This window comes from Channa argus, chromosome 20, assembly GCF_033026475.1.
Source record: "Channa argus isolate prfri chromosome 20, Channa argus male v1.0, whole genome shotgun sequence".
Classification (NCBI taxonomy): Eukaryota; Metazoa; Chordata; class Actinopteri; order Anabantiformes; family Channidae; genus Channa; species Channa argus.
The window spans coordinates 11,734,784-11,757,973 of NC_090216.1; the positions used below are offsets into that span (position 1 = coordinate 11,734,784).

The following is a 23,190-nucleotide window of genomic DNA, read 5'->3' on the forward strand; positions in this document are numbered from 1 at the left end:
TGATTCTGCATAACTTCATGAGAATTGCAGTAAAAACACAGCATTAACTTGAGACTAGCACAATAAATATTTTATCAGACCGAGACACTATTGTACTCCCAAAAGTCTTCGTTCCACTTTTACATGAAAACTATTTTTGCTCTACAGTACTTTGAAGAACTCTGTATCTTTTCAATTTCACACCAAGTGTTGCTATGGAATGATTTAGCCTTATCATGTCTGGAGACAAAATTGAAAGGCCTATATCTAATTAGTTCCTTCATATCTACAGAGCACTAGGGAGGCATGGGGTTGGAAATGAACTGATTTCCCATGAGAGGAAAGGTTTTTGCTGCTTTCGCCTCACATATCTGACCATAATACTGTAACGTTTTTAACATGCAAAGTCTTTCCACTGACTATCTAGTCACAGTGTTATCACTTTTTCACAATTCTGCCATACATGCAGAACCGACTAAACAGAAGATGATGTGGTTACGGCACCAAGACACACAAAGACATTTAATTGGTTGTACCTTTGGTTCCAGATGAGCAGAGTGGTAGCTAGATTTTCCTGCGCTTCCTTGGATAGAAAAAAAAAGGTGACTGACAGCTCCTTATGCAGGGTGTCTCCAACTCATGGAGGCTACATAGAGTCTCTTATGGACTCTCTAAGAATTACCCCCACACCAATAAACACAGAGGATGGTGGGGACATTGGAGTGCTCCTGACATTTAGGGTTAGGGGGAGAACTGAGAGGGAGAGGGAGCTAGATAGGTGATTTGCCTTGGAGGAAGGTGGGGGCCAAAAAAAGAAAGTAGTGGAAAGCGAGGTAAAACATTTTTAGACAACGAATGGTGAGGTGTTTAGAAGAGGTGGAAGGTTAAACAGGGGGACATACACAGCAGAGAGTGGCTCTGTGAGTGCTGTTAACAAGTGTAAGTGCAAAACATTCTGGATATGCAAAGACATTATGCTTGAAGTACAACAGTCTGAAGAGGGTAAAAATCTTGATCTATGTGCTCTGACAGGTCATAATTAGGTTTGTCAGGTCGTTTCTTTTAGTCACAATCTAAGAAAGTATATATTTGTGCACAACAGAGAAATTTCTGTATGTGGGTCATTGTATTTGAAATAATGACAAATGTTGCTTTTTAATTTAAAAAAATTTATTTGGTCCATTGGAACCTGAGATTAAAAATTAAACATACAGTTTTGTACACATAAACTTATAGAACCCCCAGAAAATAATCAATAAAATATATATTACATTCATTAGAGTTCCATTTTTTTCAGCATTAGGTATCTTTTGCTTAAACCATTATATTTTCAGTTTTTTACAAGTTTAAAAGGGTCAGCTGAATGTTTTAAAATTTGTTCATTTTGTGTGTGGCTTATGTTTGCAGTCTGTACAGTTTACAAGGAGGAAACCAGACAAAGGAGAAGAGAGGAAAAAGGCATTGTGTTGTTATCTGGCTGCAGCCTCTTCAGCAGCAGGGGGCACTCCTAAAGCAAAAGATCAACAACTTCACAGAAGACAAGTGGGTTCATAGCACACTGGCAAGAGCCAAGATGACAGGTTTGGCTTAAAAAAAAAATAACATAAATGCAAATTTTGTGTAAATGTAAAGTGATCCAGCACTGACAATGAATTTTGAGGTGCCTTGTCTTTGCAGGTGTTTTAGTGCAGGTTCATTTCATGTCAAGCTAACCCCTCTGGGCTCAAACTACAGCCATAAAATATCACATTTCTTTATTTGTCATTGATCAGTTCAGTAATCTACAATTATTTATTTTAAAACAGGCCTGCAAATCACTTATACATATAAATTAGACATTATATTCACAGCTGCTTGGCTCTGGGTATGTACTGTATGCACGCACACACACACACACACACACACACACACACACACACACACACACACACACACACACACACACACACACACACACACACACACACACACACACACACACACACACACACACACACACACACACACACACACACACACACGCCAAATAGACTGAAAGTGGTCATTACACAGGATGGTTCTTTGGAGAACATTATTAACGTTACATCTGCTTCAGAAGAAGATTTACTTAAAGAAACAATTTATTTTTTTATTTTATTTCTTACAAACTATCCTTAAAGACATGAAGTCCAGCTGACTAGTGCTGGCAGATGTGGTTGTGCAGAGAATGCAAGCACTTATACATGGTACTGCTAGTTATCGTCAATGCCAAACATAACACCAAAAGGGACAATGCTCATGAGATGCTCCATGCTTCAGCACTTGTAATTCAAAGCCTTAAGGCCTGAACTGAATGATTTCATGGAGGAACTTAAATATTCAGATTCAAAATGATCTTGACATGAAAAGAATTGCATTGGATTATTTACTGTATGAGTGTGTCAGGGATTTTTCTAGTGTTCAAGTTTTCCCCCCTATTTTCTCACACAATAGTAAGACATAAACTCTGACATCCTGTTATTAGAGTACCACATTAATCTTCCCCCTCTCTGATAAAACAGCTATGTTGCCATAGTGAGGACAGAACGATCCTCAGACAAACAGGAGTAATGGCTTTGAGACTGGAGAAATTGGAAAGAACATGCTTAAAAAAAAACTGTGTGAAACAGCTGTGGGCAAACAATTCAGAGAGAACTAAACTATTTCCCTGTGTCACAACATGTCTCAGGGGTTCCTCTTCTCTCTCGTTACGCGTGCATGCAGTCTGACAAAATGGTAATTTGTTATTACAAAAGGACTCTGTGCAGTCGCTAATGTGCTGTTGCTGTATTCTAAGGGGAGGATGGCCCAGATGCTCACACTGCACCCAGGCAAACAAAAGTGGTCCCTGACCTCCCAGGGTAAACATGACAGCTACTCTTAAGAGCCCCCCATGACATACTGACTGATCCAAGATCCACCATCTCCTGTACTACTTATGTGCACTAACATGCAAATCAACCTATGAGGAAGCTGCAAATGTGTGACAAATACACATACACACACACTGACCTTGGGTTTCAGATATAAACTACTGTAGCTGTTGGACTGGATGAAAAAGAGCCAGTGTGCCTGAGGGGTACAGTACAAAGCTGGTAATGTAAAGTCTTCCCTCCAGGAAAAAAGGAGGTACCAGTGGTTGTTTCTCTGGAGGGAAAAACTTTATGTTAGTATATCAAAGCAGCAGGGGTGGGAATCCTATTACGGGTCAGGTTTTTGCCAGATGAAACTTCCTAACACCTACACCACAGGCTGGCCACTAAGTACATACAACAAAGATTCAGAAAGATGCTATTGCACCTGCCATAACAACAGCTTGAGGTTTTGCTTGAATCCAACTTACTGTACAGATCATAGGTTTGGTCCTGAGCTAGAGAGAGTGCTGGACAGCACTGCAGTGATAATGGAGAGTGAAGACACACAGTACTGTACAAATGATGGCTTTTCTGCAACTTTCAAAGCATAATTATGGACATAACAAAACTGTAATTTCTCAAATACAAAAAACAAACAAACAAAAAAAATAACAAACACACATATGAATATGAGTAATAATAGAAGTTGGGTTTGGCTCATCAAGTACCATATTGAGCGCTGGGTAAGATACAACTTGTCCAGATGTGTGAATTGTCTTTGTGAATGACATAGAGAGTAGCTGACTGTTGCAGGTGATTGGCTCATAGGTTTGTTGGTCGGCAGATGGCTCAGTAGTTACAGCACTCCACCCTGGCCTTTGTGAGGCTGACTGAAACCAGGGTCCTCCCCCGGTATATGAAAGTTAGGATTGACATCTGTTCCAAATACAGTGCTTGTACCAAAAATAGCCATAGTTTAAAGTAGTCTGGATCCTGTTAGTGCAGCCGGGTCACTCCATGTGACCTGCTTCCCTCATTTCATTCTGACATGGCACATCCACTTGGCAAGGGACACAGTGCATAAGGGACAGATGAAAACCTTAACATTTATGCAGCATTAGAAGGAGAGCACACAAATGCTGCCCACTTATGCTATACATTCAGGTGTGCTTTCATGCTAAGATGCCCCTTAAATCACATCTTCCTCTTTGTTTTAGGGCTGGACACACCACCTGCCCCCTTCTCCTTGCCTGGTTTTCCAGTGGTCTGACAGTTCATCAAAGAGTCTGTGCATCTGTGGGGGATAAATTGGGCAATGGTCATAAAGGCCGGGGCCGGTGGAGGCCATCAATGTCCGGAGTAAGCTGGGGGCTGTGGGTGGCCTTGGTGGGGGCCCAGTCTCCCAGGGAGGCCTGAGCTGCTTTGCGGTGAGCTAGGCGATGGGTGATTGAGAAGCCAGCATTTCCCTCTAGCTGTGAAAGCACCACCAGCACCTGCCTGCAGAGGTAGACAGAGAGCATTAAAATAATAAATGTTAAAAGACACCTCCAGTTCTGAACCTTTCTAGTTTGAGTTAAGGCATGTGATATTCTTCAGTTGTGCATTGTGTATGATGCACTGACGTAAGAGGGGAGGGAATGAGCAGGAACATCGAAAAATTAAGACTCTGGTGTCTTTTTACAATGTGAATTGACATTATGGAACATGACCATTATGTGGGACATAAAGTTGAGGTAATATGATTGTAAATTTGAATTTATGTGCGATTAAAACATGCATACAGTTAACCTACACTCAGAGAAACCTAATGATGTGTAAACAGCTAAACTGTACTAGATTCTGCAGGTGTGTATGTGCCCATGTTCAACTCTTTAAAGGGCAGTTTTTAGCTGTAATCTCTGTAGTGTGGCGAACCAAAGGTAGATGTAAGAAATACAGCACATTAATCCTCTGGGATCACTACGTTTATGTTAGCACATATAATCATTAAAATGAGTGCAAGTTTGCTGCACCTGTGCAGAATGTGCCAGAGAATTCTATCCCCTCACTTTTTATTTAGGTCATTCCTACCAAGGTAAAACACGAGATAAAAAGAAAACTGTTGTGTAGAGATCAGAGATGTGTGCATGTGAGGAAGTAAACAATAAGGAACACATATGTACCTGTGCAACGGGGGTACACTGTCGATGGTCTTGAGGCTGCCGCGTGTGGACACCACATTGAAGCTGTCAGTGCAGTCACAGGAAACGTGGAGGTAGTATTTGGGGTGGCGGTTCTCAACCACCACAATGAGTCCCGCCCAGCCATGGGTCAGGTAGTAGCAGGTCATACCTTCACGGCCCTGAGAGCATGCAAATATTTAAGATGAAAAGTTATGTACAGAACACATTTGCATATGCATGTGATGTTTATGATCCACCCTTGTATACCCATGATGCTCCTGTTTGTTATATGAAAGCAAATTAATTAAGGAAAGTGACACCATCCAATTAACCTACAAGAAGTAAAAACTATCATTTAGCAGTGCATAAATTGGGCTCAAAATACAAAACAGTTTTTTCATGAATTACATTATTTATTAATATTTTTTTTTAAATTAAGTCCCATTGTGAAAACACTACAATTTTTGTAGTGGCTGCCATCTACTTCACAGTGCTTGGCCCACCTACTGCGAGTGGTGAATTCCTGTGGAGTTTAGAAGCAAAATGATTTAACAAAGATGATCTCAAGTGTTTAAAAAGCTTTTTCATCCTCTAAAACACCAGCCAATATGACAGCACAAAGTGCTGTTAAGCAGAGCCAGAATAAATGGTTTCCTCATGTGTGTGCACCTACATGTGTGAATGCAGAATGGGATTTGGTACTCTGCTACGGAAATCTCAAACTGGCTTAAAGAGACTGGCTTTAAAGCATAAAGATGAACAGTGTGTATGACTATAAGAAGACAAGGAGATGGAAAGAAAAATCAGGAGTGGAGATATATAATAACTGATTTTCAACAGACCTACAGGTTGTGTGACTGTGTCTCACCTCGTGTCTTTCTCCTTTGTTTTCTGTGAGGAGTATGATGGCATCAGCAAGAGTGGTGCCAGTCGCTTCTACCTGCTCCACCATCACTTGTCTGGAGCTATAGATGGCAAGGATGTAGCCAGGGAAGTCCTGGTTGGGCCGTCGTGCTGTTCCACTGGTTGGGCTTGAGACTGGGAACATGACAGTTATATACTTAAGAATAATCGCATTCATACAAAAAACAACATATACTGTCAACAAGTTGATTCACTTGATGTGGAATAAATATCAAAAGCCTCGCTTATGCACACTGCATCTGTAGACCTACTGGGTGTGGGTGGACCCTCTATCCCACTGACATTCATCTGCCAGTGGTTGAAGGCGCAGCAGACAACAGCATACTCCCCTGGCTCGAGCATCACATCGCAGCCAACAAACTTCTTCACCGCTCTCTTGCTGTGGGCCATGAGGCGGCCAAGGGTCAGTTTGTTGCCGCTGCCAAAGGAGGCTCGAAATACCATGATGCACAAGTCCAGGAGGTGGCTGTCGGCCGTGTCTGAACGCCTGGAGAGGTACAGGGGATGAATGAGTCAGAGCAAAGACAAGAGGACAAACAAAAAATAAAATAAAAGGGGAACCAAAGCTGGTGTCTGTACCTGCTTCCCTCCTGGAAAAGAGCAAACTCTAATGCTGTCCTCTCTAGCACAGTGAGAGCTGTGACAGTGACCGGGCCACTGGCCTTGCTGGGGAAGCAACCCTGTAGCCTCACCTCCTGCCAGTCTGAGTGGATTTTACAGATGTCCACTGAGTCAAAGTACCTGTCAGAAGAGAAGAGAGGGCAGCAAGACTCTCCTTTAGTCTATTTATGGCAGCGGTAGAAAAGTCTTGATGTTTTGTGAACATCTACAGTAGAGTAGATGTTCAGAGTCTGGATGTTCTGTGAAGTGCATAAGAGCTAGTTGTTGTGTACTTTACCAGCTGTTCCCCTGCTGTCATAAGCCAAGTCTGTTTGCATGCATAACAGCAGTCTTTATCATTAGCATAGCCTCACAGGTGCTAACACCATTTACCTTGCTAACATATCAGAACCTCTCCTTCAAAGACAAAACTCCCGAGAGACACTTGCTTTCAGTCTGTTTTTCATTTTTCATCACTTCCTAACCTTGCTTTGACAACTGTCTTACATCTTACTTTTGTCTAGTTGACAATCAAGAAGAAAGGAGAATAATAAAGATGGGGAAAGCTTTAAGTTCTACAGTACGTTTTGATCAACAGAAATTAATGTCTGCTGCTGAAACCTTTTGTTTCTTTTTGTTTTGTACTTTGGTTAACTGCATGAAAGGGCCTTGTAATAATTCCAACAACCTAACAAGTTTTCCATTTTTGTCACTGAAATAAGCTTGAGTACCTGAATGTAGGTCCAAAGCTAGGAGAATATTTGTCTGTCAAAAAAAAACACAATATAGAGCCTGAAGATAGGTAAGGATTTTTTCAGGCACAATATTCCTTCTGAACTTAATGGAACTTTTACTTTATTAGATAAGTAGGGACATGGGCAACACAGACCAACACTAACTCATTATGTATCTTTTGTAAACTCTCTGTCCTGGTGGACTGGTTGGACAACATGCACTGATCAGATGGCTTCCTGACTGTAGGAAAATATTTACTGTGCAAGTGCAGTTCAGTCTATTTGTTCAGTTGTTGGTAGAGTAAAATTAGATTATTAACAGAAAATATGGAAACTCAGTAAAACGTTTTTTGTTGGCAGTCACACATAATCTCAAATTTTATTTCTAGGGCTATAATACAGTTCAGTTTTGCCATTTAGTCGGTCTCAGAGAGTGATTCTCTTTTATGATCCAGTTTACTTTTGGTTTGTTTTCAATGAAACTATTACAGGTAATTGTGTTTCCTCTCAAAGTCACTGACAAATGACCATTTTATTAAAGGTAACAAGAAAAAACACAGCTAGAAAAACACTAGTCAATACTTGAAGGTGTGTATTACTGAGTGGCAGGATTAATCAAATATGACAACATGACAAGTCTAAGCATCTGCCTGCCAAATCCCTGGCAACCAAAGAAACCACAAAAAAACAACAACAAACAAACATAAAAACACCATGGTGTGGGAAGCAGTGTATAATGCGCTTGTCAGCAAACACAATGTACTAAAAACAACAAAAATGCTGTCATTCAATTTAGTGTCAATACCAGATGGACAGTAAAATCCAAAAGACATGAGATTACTGAGCAATGCAACACATATTATGTGTGTCCATCATGGCACTATTAAAGGACATTTTAAGAGCAATTTCACCTGCACTCAGATACTGCAACTAAAGCTCTAAAGATTTTCTATATGAAAAGCAGGTGTTTAGTACATTTTTTCTGGAATAAATCCTCACAGGATGCTATGCCAAAAAAAAAAAAAAAAACCTCTGAGTTCTTCACCCCAACAGCCAAAGAGACTGATAATGAAGTCATCTCCGCAAAAAACCCAGCAATTATAACTAATGTTGACATAACATTCAGCAAGACACAATCATTACTATTGAAGACCACTAGGGGGCAGACAGGCTAAAACAGTGATTGTTATTGACAATTAATTTATTTCAATCTACAAATGAATGTTGGCATTCATTATTCAGACCTTTTTTCTTGAGTAAATGTATTGAAATACTGCGTAAGTAAAAGAACGTAAGACGATTGTGCAGTTGAAGAATTCAATGAAGAAAATTCCCCCAGTGACAATTAGACTTTTATATTCTATTATTGGCTTATAATCACTGCATTGTTTTTACTTGTTCATTGATATATAATGAGCATTTTAACATTGTAGTTGGTTTAAGTGGAGCTAATGTTACAATCTTGTACAGAACTGCATGTAATTGATCATTTTTATTTTGGACTGTTTATGATTGTTCAGACACTTACTAATTTGATGATTTTTAGCAGGAAACACTGAATAGCCTTCACACTGATCTTTTTGTCAGATATATATGGGTTGGGCTTGGACAGAAATTTAGATTATATATGTTGGGGCTGGGCTGGATCACTAATAAGTAGTTCCTAGATATAAAACATACTAAATTAATCCGTTTCTTTATTTCCTTTATTCTAATACAATATGCAAAATTAAACACCAAAATGATGATCCTATATTGTTTGGTTTTTATTCCGATTACGTATATTATGTACTAGAAAAATACTATACAAACTCAGCTGCGTCAGGCTCGGGTCATACTCGGACATGAATACAACCCAAGCGCTTGTCAGGCTTGGGTTAGGTTTGGACAGAAAATGTGGCCTGATCCTTGCTCATTTTTGCACAAAAAATAAATCCAAATTAAAGCCAAATAATTTCAGCGGAAGTTGTATTTACTGCAGCTTGGTTTAAGTCATAAGAAAACATGATACAGTAATTTGTATATACAAAAATCTTAATTCATAAGGTAACTGAATTGTACAGATAAAAGTAGTGAACAATAGTATATGCCATTGAATAATATGTGCAGTCTAATGAAATTAGAATGTTTTCTGAGTAAAAAAATGTTGTATAAAATTGGTTCTTACTTTATAAAGTCAGTGTATTCCATCCAGAAAACCCCCTCACTGCTGCCATGAGCCATCAGCTCATGTCTTAGGTGCTGTGGCCAGTCTGTCCATTCGTCCGACCAGCTGCCATTCCATGAGAAACGACCCCATGGATTACGCAGTCGCAACAACCTACGCAAGGGTAAAGAAATAGTTAGGGACGATGATGACAGAAGGCCAAATGCAGGACCCAGTTAGAGGGACAACAGCTTTCATTGAACATTGCCTGCTCATCTCTGTACTCATATTGCTCCTCTTATGGATGGTTGCCTACTTTTTAACAACCCATGTCATTTAACTGCCTCCTTCCTACAGTGATTGACTTAGGAGATATAATGAAAAACCATTGGAGACGCCCCACATTCCAAAAAAAAAGCAGAGGTGAATCACTGTTTGCAAGCCACTTTTCATCTCCTCTGGCTCTCAGCAGCAGGACTCCAACTGATTTTAGATCAAGCTCTGTGGCGCAATCTTCCACTCCGATAGCTTTATGGCAGTAAATTAAAGTCGTTGTTTGTGTGTGTGTCACTTGAGAAAAATTACATTTATTTCAATTTCCTCTTACAGGTAGTACAGAAGAGGTCTCCAATGTATGAATTCATAATAACCAAAGTGATCAAGTAAACTGGCATATTTTCTACCATTTACCTAAAAGAAATACATTAAGAAAGAATGCACATTTTTATTCCAAATTCTACACATGGGATACTGTTTAATAAAGAGTTGGTTTAAATATGAATTGATTGAATTAAGACAACCTTTAAGACATGGTTAAAGTCTGGGTTTCATTCCATGCATACACCTGCAAGCCAGTGAGAATATACAGCAGTATGACTCATGGGTTTTAACTACTGAAACTACAACAGTCACCACTGAGAGATGCACCTAGAGGGAAGAGTTTCTGCCTTGAGACAACTTAGATAAGTATTTTGTAAGTCAAATGGCACATTTAGAGTTGCAAAGTAGAAGTGGCTGCTGGTTTCTGGTAAGTCACCAGCTTTATTTATCTAAATAATGTCATGTTTGCTCCATTTGTTTCGCATGGTGGATAATATAATGTATGCTTCCCTTTATGTCTATAATTAAACATACTGTCAAAACAGAATCCAAAGGGTTCAGAAGACTAGAAGTCAGAAAGATGGACAGGCAGGTAATCCACTAGTTCATGTGCTTTCCACTATATATCTATACCTGTATCCCTGGACATCCCGTACGTCCAAGATGGAATAAGCATGTCGAGGCCGCAGACCTAAAGACTCATAGACAGCATCATCTACCTTCATGTTGCCTCCTCCGCAAGATGCACCCATCAGAAACCTAACAGACAAAGACAAGTCAGTTTAAGAAAAAGGGGTCACTGCATTGTCTTTTGCAAAGATTATGTTTTAATCATACACAGTATCTTAAATTCTATATAAAACATTTTGAACATTATTTATTCATTCTTGATTTACCCAGTAAGGCCCATAATAAAAATGTGGCCAAGTTAGGCATCGGTACACTTATGTCTAATTTATGCCTGTTGATTTGTGCTTGCTGTTCCTCTTTGATAAATCTAGTCTTTGTACAGTATATTTTATTATATGACACTGAATGGCTTCTGACAGATGGACGTGCAGTGTGGCCATAGAAGATCTGGCCCCTTTTAGAGCTTTGCAAGTTGTCTTATGTTGCTTTGAAAGCTCACACATCAAAGTGTTGAAAACCAGACATATGCTGCAAATTGCCATTCATTACCTTTGTAGCACCGTAGTGTTTGTAGCTGTGCTTACAGAAAACTGATTCTGAAATTTGTTCATTTCTAATAAAATATTTATTGTTTGTTATTCGGCTAATTGTACAGTACACAAAGTATATATGTATGCATTCCTTAACAGAATAAAAACAACAGTGGAGAATCATAATAACAAATGATAGGTGAAGGTGCAAAGTAATGTCAGAAAAAATAATGTTACTTGCTCAATTAGTCATCTAGAATTAGTCATCTTCCCCTGCACTCCCTCTCTTACCCAGCCTCCTTGGAGCTGAGCATCTTGGCCCATATGAGGTCTGTATCGATGGGTTCCTCCCGGGGGTTAGTGGAGCTGACCTGAAGCATGAGGGAGTCGCAGGGAGCCCCCGTTAGTGTGGCAAGGCCTTCGATGGCACGGCCTGCTTGGAGGGCAAAGTAAGAGCCATGGAGTTTGGCCAGGGCCTTTTCAATCAGTGCCACCCATAGCTGCTTCCTCTGGGCCTAGACAAATAGAAAAGAGAAAACATTAAGTCATGTATCAGCCCGAGTATGGCTCACCTAAAGAGGTATAATAGGGTATTGGGTTTAGGTTTGGCATGATAACCTGATAAACCAGGTGGAATGTTAATTTCTGCTTTCTCAGCTAATTCTTTATCACGTTCTCACCACCCTTGTTACGTGGGTATTTTATAGCTTTGTCCAAGTATGTCTTAATAGCGATAGAAATCACTTTGACCTGTCCTTCTCAACACATGCTCTACTTTTGTTCCTTGTTTTCTTTTAGCATCTCAGTTAACTAGTACAAGGAGTCTCAGCAATATTATGCAGAGAGGTTATAATATTGTACAAATATCTCTCTCTTGTCTGGGAGCTTGGTTTTGTTTCCCTGAGCCTTATTTGTTGCATAATGCAACACTTGATTTATCCTGTAATTGACTGCTGATTAATTACACCTGCAGGTATATTCCTCCTCTGTGGGGTCCTTTGAGACCTGCATGTGATAAAGCTAGATAATAAATTAAATTAAACTCATATTAAGAATTAATATTACACTGTAATTGGCTACAACTATGAAAGTAAGAATCCCATGCAAGCACAGAGAGAAGATGCAAACTCCGCTATAAACTTTGCAAAGGACAAACATTACATGAGAGGATGACTGAGCAGTGTCCATGCAAAGCGTAAGCCTTCCTTTATAAGATTCCACGTATCTGTCTCCGTTTCTAACCTGGGAGAAGAGGAGGTAGCCATAGTCGTCACAGGGCAACATGTCATCCACCAGCACTGTCGTCCAAGTCCCATCTTTGCATAGACGAACCTGGTAGGCCCCCTCTGGACAAATGGCCCTAGTGATCATCACCCTTTCCACCAGCTCGGGGCGCTCTGCCAGCACAGCAAGTGCACTCAGGAACCTAGAGAGAGATAAAACTCAATGAACTGGAAAATGAAATGTCGGATCATGATGGACAGATGACTAAATCTGAGAATCTGACTGAAACAAAGAGGAAAGACAATTTGAATTAGGAACTAAAACAAATGGAGAAGTAAAGACATAAATGATCAGCTGATTCTAATAGACAGGTGGATGCGTGAATGGACAGGATAAGAGGATGCTGACAGATGTTAATAGAGTCAGAGGAACAAAAAGAAGAACAAAAACAAACAGCCTGACAAGCAGACATCAGACTGTAAATGTGGAACTAAAACATTCATTTCAAAAAAACTATTAACTCAAGCTGTGATGAAAGATTTTTTATTTTTATTTTTTACATAATTTTGCCCTCATTGAAAATCAATTATATGTGATGACTCAAGCTTCTGTGCCTTCTGGTTCCCTCCCTATTGCTGTCAATTCACCCTGCAGCACAGCAAATAATTAGCTTGCAAGAGAAATTGGTTAATCAAAAATACGGAATCAGAAATTGCTACTTACTCACGAGGCAAACATGGCTGGGAACACATACCCGGTTAAAAGAAATATGTTTTAAAGTGAACATGACTTCATCTGAAATTCGTCATAGGACATCATACAATGTTGATGAGATTGCTACAGGGAGGAGAGATTTTAGGACAATGAATGAAAAATATTTGTCTTTGTATACCGCTGACTCACTACTGATTTGGAAAATGTATTATTCATTATTTTATCAAACTGAGTCACTCCTCTAGGTGGATAAAAGGAATATCCCTTTCAATGTGTGTTAGTGCATGAATCGGTGAAGCAGAATTAAAGCGTTTTGCGTGTGTGGTTGCAAATGTGTATTTTTAAAGCTATATTCCATCTGTTCGAGTGGCAGCTGAGCAAAGATGATCAGCCCATTCAGCCTCTGATGAAAAACCAATCGGCTACAAAGAATCAAATGAAAATCCAATTAGCCACGTCGTAATGCAACTCTAATGTCAGTTGTACTGTAGCCGTACTCAAGGACAAGGGTGACTGGCACTACCTTCTTCTGCTGCCATTGGTTGGCCGGCAGGACCCGGGATGTTTGCTGGTTTATTAGGACAAGCGTGTGTGTGTGTGTGTGTGTGTATTTAGGTTACTTCCTGTTGCAAGTGAAAGACTTCAGCTCTAGGGAGGGTTATTTTTGATAAGCTGTGTGCTGGTGATCAAGCGAAAAGTTGTGTTGGGATAAAAATGTGAGTGACTGTTATTTGTTGTCTCTGTGTGTGTGTGTCTGTGTGAGGAAAACCATGGATGCCAACACACCCCAGAGGACACACAGAACAAGGGCAGGGAGATAAAGCGAGTGTCCAGCCCCACATTCCAGTGAATAATCTCCCTGTCAGGTGTATCTGTACATCTGTCCAACTCCACCCTGCTCTCTTTTTCATTTAGGGTTTGCCTTATTTCTTTTTTCTGCTTCCTTATATTTCATTCCCCGCTTTCTCTTGCTGTACTTACTTCACTCTAGACTGTTCATCTAAAGCAGAGTCAGTCAAAAATTGCACAGTGATGTCTGTTTTATATTTCCCTGACCTTTCACAAAGAGTGAATGGAATGAACAATGTTAAACTTTGGGGATCATTGGCTTTTCTGGTTTCTCCTAAGTCAAAGCGTCAATCTTTTCCTTGTTTCTTTAAATGCACTGTCTGCCTCCAGATAATTTAAAGTTATTTTAGGATATACTGATTAGTGTGTGTTTAGTTCTGATGGCTCACCAACAGTTTCCAAGCAGGCCTTGCAGGATGTCAGAGGGCCGTGGCGTGCGGAAGACAGACCACTTGACGCTTCTGTCTTTGAAGTTGCTGCAGTTGATCTCATGGGGGCGCAGCCACTTTTTGATTCGCTGCTGGACACTGTCGCCCTCGGGGAAGCCCACGGAGCGAGGTCCTGGAGGGAAACTGTCATCCACAAAGTTCACTGCATTCTGAACACAGACGGGAGGGAAACAGTAGAGGGTGGAAATAAAGTAAAAGGAAGACAAAAAGTGAGTCTACCAACCGTGTTCAAATATTGTCACCACAGCTTCTGTTTTAAATTGATTAAAAACAGTAAGAAATGTATTGTTGTTAAGACAAAACGTCTTACCTAAAACCCCACAAATCATTTTTTAAAGCATGCACAAAGCTGCAGAGACCACTTAAAAATAAAGCTTTTCAAACAAATAACACAAGCTTGAAGGAGACTTTGAGCTTTGAAGACTAACTGTTAATCTCTATCTTTTATTTCTGATATGACACATTTCGCAGGTTTGTCATGATTAATACAGGACACTACAGGGCACCACATGAGCCCAGGATTCCACAAGGAACAAGGACAAATGTCTTCCTCCCAAATTTATTCATGTAGCAAGAAAAAGTACTTCTAGTAGTTACACTGCTGGTGAAGCATCACACATGTGCACAGCAGGAGACCAACTGTGGCACTATGTACCAGCCAGAATACAGGACACATATGCAAATCATTCAAATATTCCAGGTGCTTAAGTTTTTAACCTATTTCGTGCAGAGGATTGAGTATTTAAAACAACATCCTGAATATTTGCACTTCGTAATGTGGCCGTTTCTACTATACACAGGACCTGCACCTACATGGATACATTAACAGATCACGAAACCTAATCCGACACACTAGGCGTAAACTTGAGTCAAGCAGCCACACACACAACCCTATCCAGTTTCGTATTTGTGGTGTCAGAATGCGTTGGCTCATAACCGGCTCATAGGGAAGCAGATTGATTAGTTGCCATCCCACACAATCCAATTCTGTAGCCCGAGTGCAGCATTAGCTACCAGACAGAATCACTTCAATGCTGCCTCACCGCCTTGACCATCGAAGGTCTCCATGTAGCTTGCAGATTGTGTAGCCCACTGGCTTAAGTTTGACCCTTGTACTGGCTCTTGTTGTATGGGCTTAGAGGCTGACGCGGATTTATCACAGAGATGGAGAGGAAAGCTTTGGCCCTGGACCCATACAGAGATTCAACCACAAACTAATTTAACAGAACACAGATTGTACATAAGCAAGGCCAGAAAAAGGATAAGCGACAACCCAGTGGCCCGGGTTACACATGAGGCATGAACTGCTCCTGCCAGAGCTCAGCTACGGCAACTGGCTATAGGCTAGTTACTGTAGTAACTTGTAGTTACGTCTCTTGTATAAAGCAGGTCGGTTAAAACACATTAGATTATTAGTTATATTAATCTGGTATGCAAATACAAACTCACATACATCACAGCTTGCAAAGATATTTATCATATTAACCCACCAAGCAGTGCTGCCTCTGATTCTATCGCTTGGCAGATGCCAACATGCAAACCCAAGACTGCAATTAGCTGATTTAGTGCCGAGTAAAGAAATCCCACTTCCTTAAGAGTCACCTCCTTGATCACACACACAATGCAATTGACAACCTATTGATCTTCAAACATTGTAGTCACACAGAAATATAGAGTGAGTTTTCCCAGTACTGTACTTTTTAAACCCAAAACAACTACATCCCAGAACAGCCTGGCATGTAGAACACCATCACAGGCAGAGAAAATCTGTCACTACAGGCAGGCAGGCAAAACTTTGAATTCAACATGCACAGCAAAACCCCAGATAAAATCCCAAGCAACAAGTAGTAAAAATAATGGTATTAGGGAGGAAAATGAAACAAATCAGAGTCAATCAGTTGCTATGTAGCATATTCTTGTTGGTCCCTCAGAGGATGACATGGAGAGGGAACAGAGAACCCAGGTCCAGCGAATGCTGGGTTTTACAATTCACAAGCTGCGCTGATGGCTGTTAGCAGGATTTATTCATTTAGCACAGTAAGTAAGTAGACACACTTTGGGCACTGCCATCAAGCAACACACCTCTTGGTTTAAAAACCCACACTGGACGGTAAAAAAAAAAGAGGCAAGAGAAACAAACTGCACTCAGGTGAAGAGAAAATAATATTTCTTACACCACAGATCCTGCTCCACTTGATCTGAATCGATTGCTGCAATCTAGACAAACTCCCAGGTAACTTGTACAGTATATTTCATCATCAACACCATCCAAAAAGGCTAAATAAAAGTCTGAAACTTCCACTGTGCTTGTGTTGCTAGACTGCCTACGCATCTTTTATCAGGGTAAATCCAAATCTTCATTCATTATTCAATTTTCACCACCGGTGTTTTGGTGCTTGCAAAATGTCAAAGTCTTGACACAGATGGATTAGAAAGAGTAGTACCTCTTGCTTAGTAATCTCACCCCCTTCACATCTCTGACCTCTAAAACCAAAGCACAGCAGTTGATGCTGTTAGTGATTACATTCACTATATGGAAGCGGATCAATTCTGCTCCTCTCCTCTAACTCTGCTGCTAAAAATAGGCCAGCCCTGTGTTCACCTTAAAACACACACACACACACAGACACAGACACACACACACACACACACTGACTGCTACACTGGAGAATTGAGTGCAGTTGTGTGGAGAGGGTAGGATGGGGGTGGAGGGGGTGCAGTGCATGGCAAGGGGAAAGCATATTTTCAGATATTAGAGACGAAGAAAAAAAACAGGATGTGCATGTGAGGATAGATGTGATGGAAGGAGAAGAGATGAAAAGGAGATGAAGAAAGGGGAAAGTACATGAAGAGTGTGGAGGGTGCAGAGCTAGAGAGAGGGAGGCCTAGAATATTTGTTGGAGAAAAGAGGAATGTTAAAAGTAAGACCAGCTTAAATGTTGATCTTAAATTAGGAAAAAAGGAGGGGAAGATGGGGATGAGGGATCTCCAATATCCTTCCTTCTTACTGAGCCAACTTCCCACCCACGCTTGCAGCAGTGAGCCCTGTGACTTTCAAAAGCCATTAATAATACATTCTAAAGCTCAATTCCTACTATTGTAAACATGGCATCATAGGTGCCATGGAGACATGATAAGTAGTCACGCATCAAACAAAATAAACTGTAAGTCTGCAGCAAAAACAACACGAGCTCTGGATTCTGATTTCTGGCATTTAATTAGTCCAATCAGGTTCGTCTCATTAGAATAAGTGTTAACAGTCTTAACAAGTGGTCTCAAATGAGCCCTTCTGACAGCCCTAGATAACATACCCATGACAACATAATGCAGGCTTATCAAAGATTAGCATGGCAGAAATAAAATGAAGATGAAGTGATGGGATACAAAAAAGCAAAAATAAGGTTCTCACACCTTAATTATAGTTGCTAGGGAACACAGTTTATGTCCCCAAATAGCTGTGGGACTGTGAATCAAACCAATTAGGACACAAATGACCTCAAAGTCCTCTAGGTCTTTGAACATTAAACACTGAGGTGTTGGACCAAGTAAAAATGGACCATCATTTTAGGTTGTTATGTATGGAAGCATGTTTCCACCACTAGGGGAAAAAAAATCATTATCTTGTATCCCAAAATAATCAATTACTTAGTCAAAATAATGAGATACTATCTCAAAAAAATAACTTACCAAGTCAAAATCATGATTTACTAAGAGATAGTTTCTCAATATTTTGAAACTGTCAGCTCTTGTTACAGTCCATAGGTGGTGACCTAGGGCGCCACCTGCTGGAGGGGGCGCTGCTGCAAGCCCTCAAAATAAATAAATAACGGTATTAATTTGCAGCCCTAATTGGTACCCTTTCCCTTGTGTTCCATTTTGAAAATAAAACATATACAAATACAGAAACAATGAACAAAAACAACCCCCCTATTTGTTGGTTCTCATTACTTGATTGATTGAGGACAAGTCATTGGTGCGTATATCAGGTAGCGGTTCCTGTTGACAAACCTCAACAACAAGTCATATTGCTGGCAGCATTGCCCAGGACAGGAAGAGACTGAATAGGTTGGTAAGGAGGGCCAGCTCTGTCCTGGGTTGCCCACTGGACTCTGTGGAGTGGGTGGGTGAGAGGAGGATGTTTGCCAAGGTGACAACACCTGTGGATGGATCGACAATACCTCTCACCTGCTGACTCAGACAGTGGAGACTCTGTGCAGTTCCTTCAGAGGCAGACTGATAAACTCTCAGTGTAGGAAGGAGCGTTAACGCAGGTCTTTCATTCCCAACGCTGTAACACTGTACAACTCAAAAGCTCAGCTAAATATTTGTGATCATGGTTGAACACTGTAAATTCTCTTGGCTGTTAGTTTATACATGCTTTTCGATATGCAGTTTATATTCTACTTTTCATTTTTTTAAAAACTTTAAAAATATTTTTGGCACTTTATTCCATTCCTGTGAGCTGCTTTAATGAGTGAATTTTCGCGCTGTGGCATCAATAACGGTTGATCTCATCTTATCTTATATTTGTCACATTGATATTGTCATCATGCAAAGGCCAAAAAAGGCCCTCAAGTGCAGTTTTCGTGAGGTTTCAGGTATCATCATGATACCACAGATGCCTTTGCAGCAAGTAGGTCCAGACGTGTACAATTTTAAATGACTGGATTAAAACTTTAGTGCTACACTAGTTTTATGTCGTCTTATTTGCAAATTTTTCTTCTATAAGGCCCATTGTTACCAAATACAAGTACAAAGTGTTCACTGACCATATCACCATTTCCATTTATGTTGTTGGAAAAAAAAAGGAATAAATATTTGAGGTCACTGGTCACTGGTCACTGAAATAATATCTAAAAATAGGGATATTAAATATTTTACCTAAGTTATAATTATTAAGATAGTTCCTCATTATATTTGACTTAAGTCATAATATTGAGATAGTACCCCATTATATTTGACTTAGTAAGTCATAATATTGAGATAGAAGGTCATGATTTTTTTTCCCCCCAGTGGTGGAAACAGGCTTCCATGGTTATGAGAGTAGACAAGCACCTAAACACAAAAGCATATTTACATTTTCTCTAATAGTAAAGATAAAACAGTTTAAATGCAATTGTAAATATTACCTTTTGGCCAGTTATGCAGCATAATGATAATGTTCTGTTTTGGCGTATATGTTGACATTAAAATAAACAAAAATATGCTCTGCATTTCACAAGAAGCACAACGCTGATATTTCAATAACTTGGCAAACTGAAACTGAGAAATTCAATGAAAAGTAAAAGTAAATTATATTCAGAGTGATCAAAATTGTTTAAATCTCTCACAGACAGGTCTTCTTTTGTATGTCTTCTTTTACATTTACAGTCTATTATCCTGATTCAGAAGTTGTTCTTAGTGTCAACTGAGGACAGGAAAAGAGAGATCCAGGATCCACCACTGGCTGTGTTAAACTTAGCTAATGAAGCAAGTGCAAACAGAGGCAATGACAAAGCCCGTTAGGATTTTTCTGAAATTAGACTCATTGAGAAAGTGGGAACATTGGCAGAGCCATAACAAAAAGAGAATTCACAATGCATAAACTAAGTTCTACCAGCAATGTGTACCGTGTGAAGCTTCACACGCTGATGTAAGCAGAATTCATACACTCACAAAAGTAAAGCACACGTCAACAGGACATCCTTACAGCAGGTGTCATGTGGCAATAAAATTTCAAAAGATCTGGCTGTAGATGTCCAAATTCTGTCTATCTTTTGAGCTAAGCGTCACGATAATGATAATGTGTTTCCAAGCTATAATAAATGTTTCTCTTACCTCTCTGCAGAACCGAACTATGTTCTCCCAAAGCTCCTTAGCCTCGCCCTCATCAGTTCTTCGACGGGCCTCTACATGCATGCTCTCCCTTCTTTTTAGAGGCTTCAGCCCCTTGCGAAGGGTGAGGTACTGCTGTGGTGTGTGGCACGCTGCACAGTTCTTGGTCTTGATGTCATTGAGCAGTGTACATGCTGGGCAGCTCCACTGTCCTACTTTCTCCTGAAGGCTTGATGAGGTGGAGGAGGAAGAGGAACTGGCGGAAGCAATAGAAGAAGAGGATGAAGGGAAGCCCCGGGTCTGTTTTCGTACTTTATGGCCCGAGGATGATGAAGTGGAGGGAGGTGTACAGGAACATAATGCAGTACCATTTCCCAGTGGGAGGCCACAGTGTGTACAGCAGCGGGGCAGGGGTGCCTGCTGATCCTGAAAGCCATGGAGCTTGGAAGAACCACAGGCTGAGCACTTGCCCGCACCTGTAGGATTGCGCAAGGTGCACTTGGAGCAGGCCCAGGTGCTAAAGTCTGGGCTGGAGGGGCTTGCTGGGGTAAATCTTACTGTCTCACAGCCTACAAGGTCAATGAGGTCAGCACCAGCCCATGAAGATCGGCAGGCCTCGCACTTAGTTAAGCTAGCTGGGTTGGGCAATGAGCAGCTAGGGCATTTCCAGGAGGGGGCTGCTGAGGAAGCAATAGGGAGGTGAGGGTTTAATGGGTGGTGCTGAGGGTCTTCCTCCTCCAAGATACTGAGGCGCTTGCTGGGATATGAGGGTTCCTGGGGTTGGGCATGTTTGGGTTTGGCTGGCCGCTGTGGGCCTGGCTGGGGTGGCACACTAGCCGTTGAAGGAGAAGTAGGACTGGGAGTATTGGTGCCTGTGTTTGGTGGGCGCCCTGGAGGGGGCACCTCTCTCCTGCTGCGGGGGACAGGGTTGTTCTGGAGGGAGGAGAAAGAAGTAAAAGGGGAAGAGAGGGACTGTGATGAGGCATGTGGGGGTTCTTGAGAATCACAAGGAGGTGCTGGGGGAGAGTCGTCTGTTAGGTCTATGAGGAGTGGGACAGCCCCTGGTGTGTGAACAGGAAACCCCAGAACAGGTGTGCGCACCTCAGGTACAACTAGTGCCTCAGGAGGGATTTTAGGCAAAGACAGTTTCCTGGGCCCACCACAGGCTGAACAGGACAGAGCCACGGGTGTGTTGTGAAGTGTGCAGCGAGGGCAAGCCCAACCTGAATGCTGCCCCTCCAAAACAACCACCTCTCCATTGCTCTCAGAGCGCCGTAGAACTTCCTCCTTAGCTAGATGTTGTCCATGGGGCTCTAGTAGCACTGTGGGGGTGACAGTAGGTGTTGGGGTTTCCGTCGGAACAGATGGGAGACCATTGGCAGTGGCAGCTATGGTTGTGGTAGGGGGTGTGTGAGTAGCAACAGACGGTCCAAAGCCACAGACAGAGCAGGCTTCAGATCCCTGGGGATTGTTGAGTGTGCAGCGGGGGCAGGCCCAGCGATGCTCCTCGGTGCTGCTCAACCGCAGGATCTGGTTAAGGTCAGGTTTCTGGCGTGGTGCCTCACAGATGGAACAGCGAGGTGCTGCGCCGGCATTTAAAAAGGTGCAGCGCCCACATGACCACTCACTGCCTCGCACTGCTGCTGCCATGGACCCAGGAGAGTGAGAGTGGCTGGAAAAAAGTAAAAAATAATTTACTGTAAAACTGATTTTAACAATTTAGTCAATAATACACTCGGTTATTGAACTGTAATGGCTGTGTTTTATTGCACAGCCATTACAGTTCAATAACTGAGTGTAAAAAATTAAAAAATTATTGCAAATTGTAATTATTGTAGTATTATGCAAAACATTATTTTAGCAATTTCAACTGTTAATATTCTGAGCAATGCTTGAGCAAGCGTAAGGGCATAAGGTAGGAGGTAACTGAGTGATAGAGAATTCGTCAAAATGCCGATTCACTTTTCATCTGGACAGAGCAGCATGTTGAACAGGCCTATTTACATAATACAGAATTTGCACTAGGTGGCTTGCAGCATAAAGTTCGGAAATTGTCGGAAGCATCTCACTTATACATTTGCTTTCTCACATATATCATCTCCAGACAAAGTCAGGAGAATTCCCAGTGCTTGTGTGAAGGGGGCTTGAGACATCAAGAGAAGAAGAGAGACAGAATTAGACAAGAAAAACAGAGTGGAAAGAGGGAAAGATTAGCCAATGCAGGGGGAAAAAAAAAAATCAAATCTCCCTCATGGGGGCACTGAGGGGAATAAATCCATACACAATGGCCACATAATTAGAGCCAGGAAGACAGAATATAGAGAGGAGGAGCAAGAGGAGAGGAGACTGTTATTTCCTCAGAATACTAAGGCAAGTGTTCCTTTAGTCCTGGCTGACACTTATTAGAAAGGATAAAACACATGGGATCTCTTCTACTTTATCTTAGCACCTCTTTCTGCTTTAACTCAGCCAATGTTAATGCAAGATAGACGGACGGGGACAACTTAGGGTCAGGTCAATCACATGCACAAATGACTTTTAAACTGCAAAAATGCCAACGTTTAAAATGTCAAATCAAACCTTAGTTCTAAATTTAAAGCATTTTTTAAATAACTACTACCAGCACTTTTAACAGCACTTTAAATCTGTGGACGGAAATATGTGTAGAAACAAATCTATTTTGGACAGTTTTGATTCAAAAACATACTGTAGGTATCAATTCATCTATGTAGTCAGGCTACTCAGTTAAGTTCCACCTCCCATGCACAATAACCTAAAGCAGTCTGTTATTGTGTATTGACTTACATGTACAATTCTGTCTATGTGACTGCAGCTCAGTCAATCTAGTAGTTATATTAGGGTAATTTTGGGGGGGGTGCAGCATAGTTGTATACCACCAGTGGGGGTGGTGAAAGGGTTTGGGGAGTGGGTCGGTTTGGGACAGGGAGAGCCCCGAGGGACG

The 23,190-nt window shown here is 41.1% G+C and overlaps 2 protein-coding genes across 5 annotated transcripts in view; both read right to left on the reverse strand.

Annotated features, from left to right (window-relative positions):
- Positions 1-743, reverse strand: part of LOC137106139 (putative protein MSS51 homolog, mitochondrial) — an 8,534-nt gene extending 7,791 nt beyond the window's left edge. Inside the window, exon 1 of the mRNA XM_067489175.1 lies at positions 516-743. The gene's annotated coding sequence lies outside the window, so the exon portion shown is untranslated. The remainder of the gene's footprint in view (positions 1-515) is intronic.
- A 1,162-nt stretch (positions 744-1,905) lies between these two features.
- Positions 1,906-23,190, reverse strand: part of capn15 (calpain 15) — a 34,630-nt gene continuing 13,345 nt past the window's right edge. For all 4 annotated transcript variants that reach the window (XM_067488010.1, XM_067488012.1, XM_067488013.1 and 1 more), the window contains 11 exons: positions 20,232-21,900; positions 14,355-14,563; positions 12,421-12,604; positions 11,470-11,693; positions 10,652-10,777; positions 9,440-9,592; positions 6,518-6,679; positions 6,190-6,425; positions 5,883-6,052; positions 5,015-5,193; positions 1,906-4,349 (listed from right to left, as the gene is read on the reverse strand). In XM_067488010.1, coding sequence (XP_067344111.1) covers positions 4,172-4,349; positions 5,015-5,193; positions 5,883-6,052; positions 6,190-6,425; positions 6,518-6,679; positions 9,440-9,592; positions 10,652-10,777; positions 11,470-11,693; positions 12,421-12,604; positions 14,355-14,563; positions 20,232-21,900 — 3,490 coding nt within the window. In that variant the 3' untranslated portion in view covers positions 1,906-4,171. The remainder of the gene's footprint in view (positions 4,350-5,014; positions 5,194-5,882; positions 6,053-6,189; positions 6,426-6,517; positions 6,680-9,439; positions 9,593-10,651; positions 10,778-11,469; positions 11,694-12,420; positions 12,605-14,354; positions 14,564-20,231; positions 21,901-23,190) is intronic.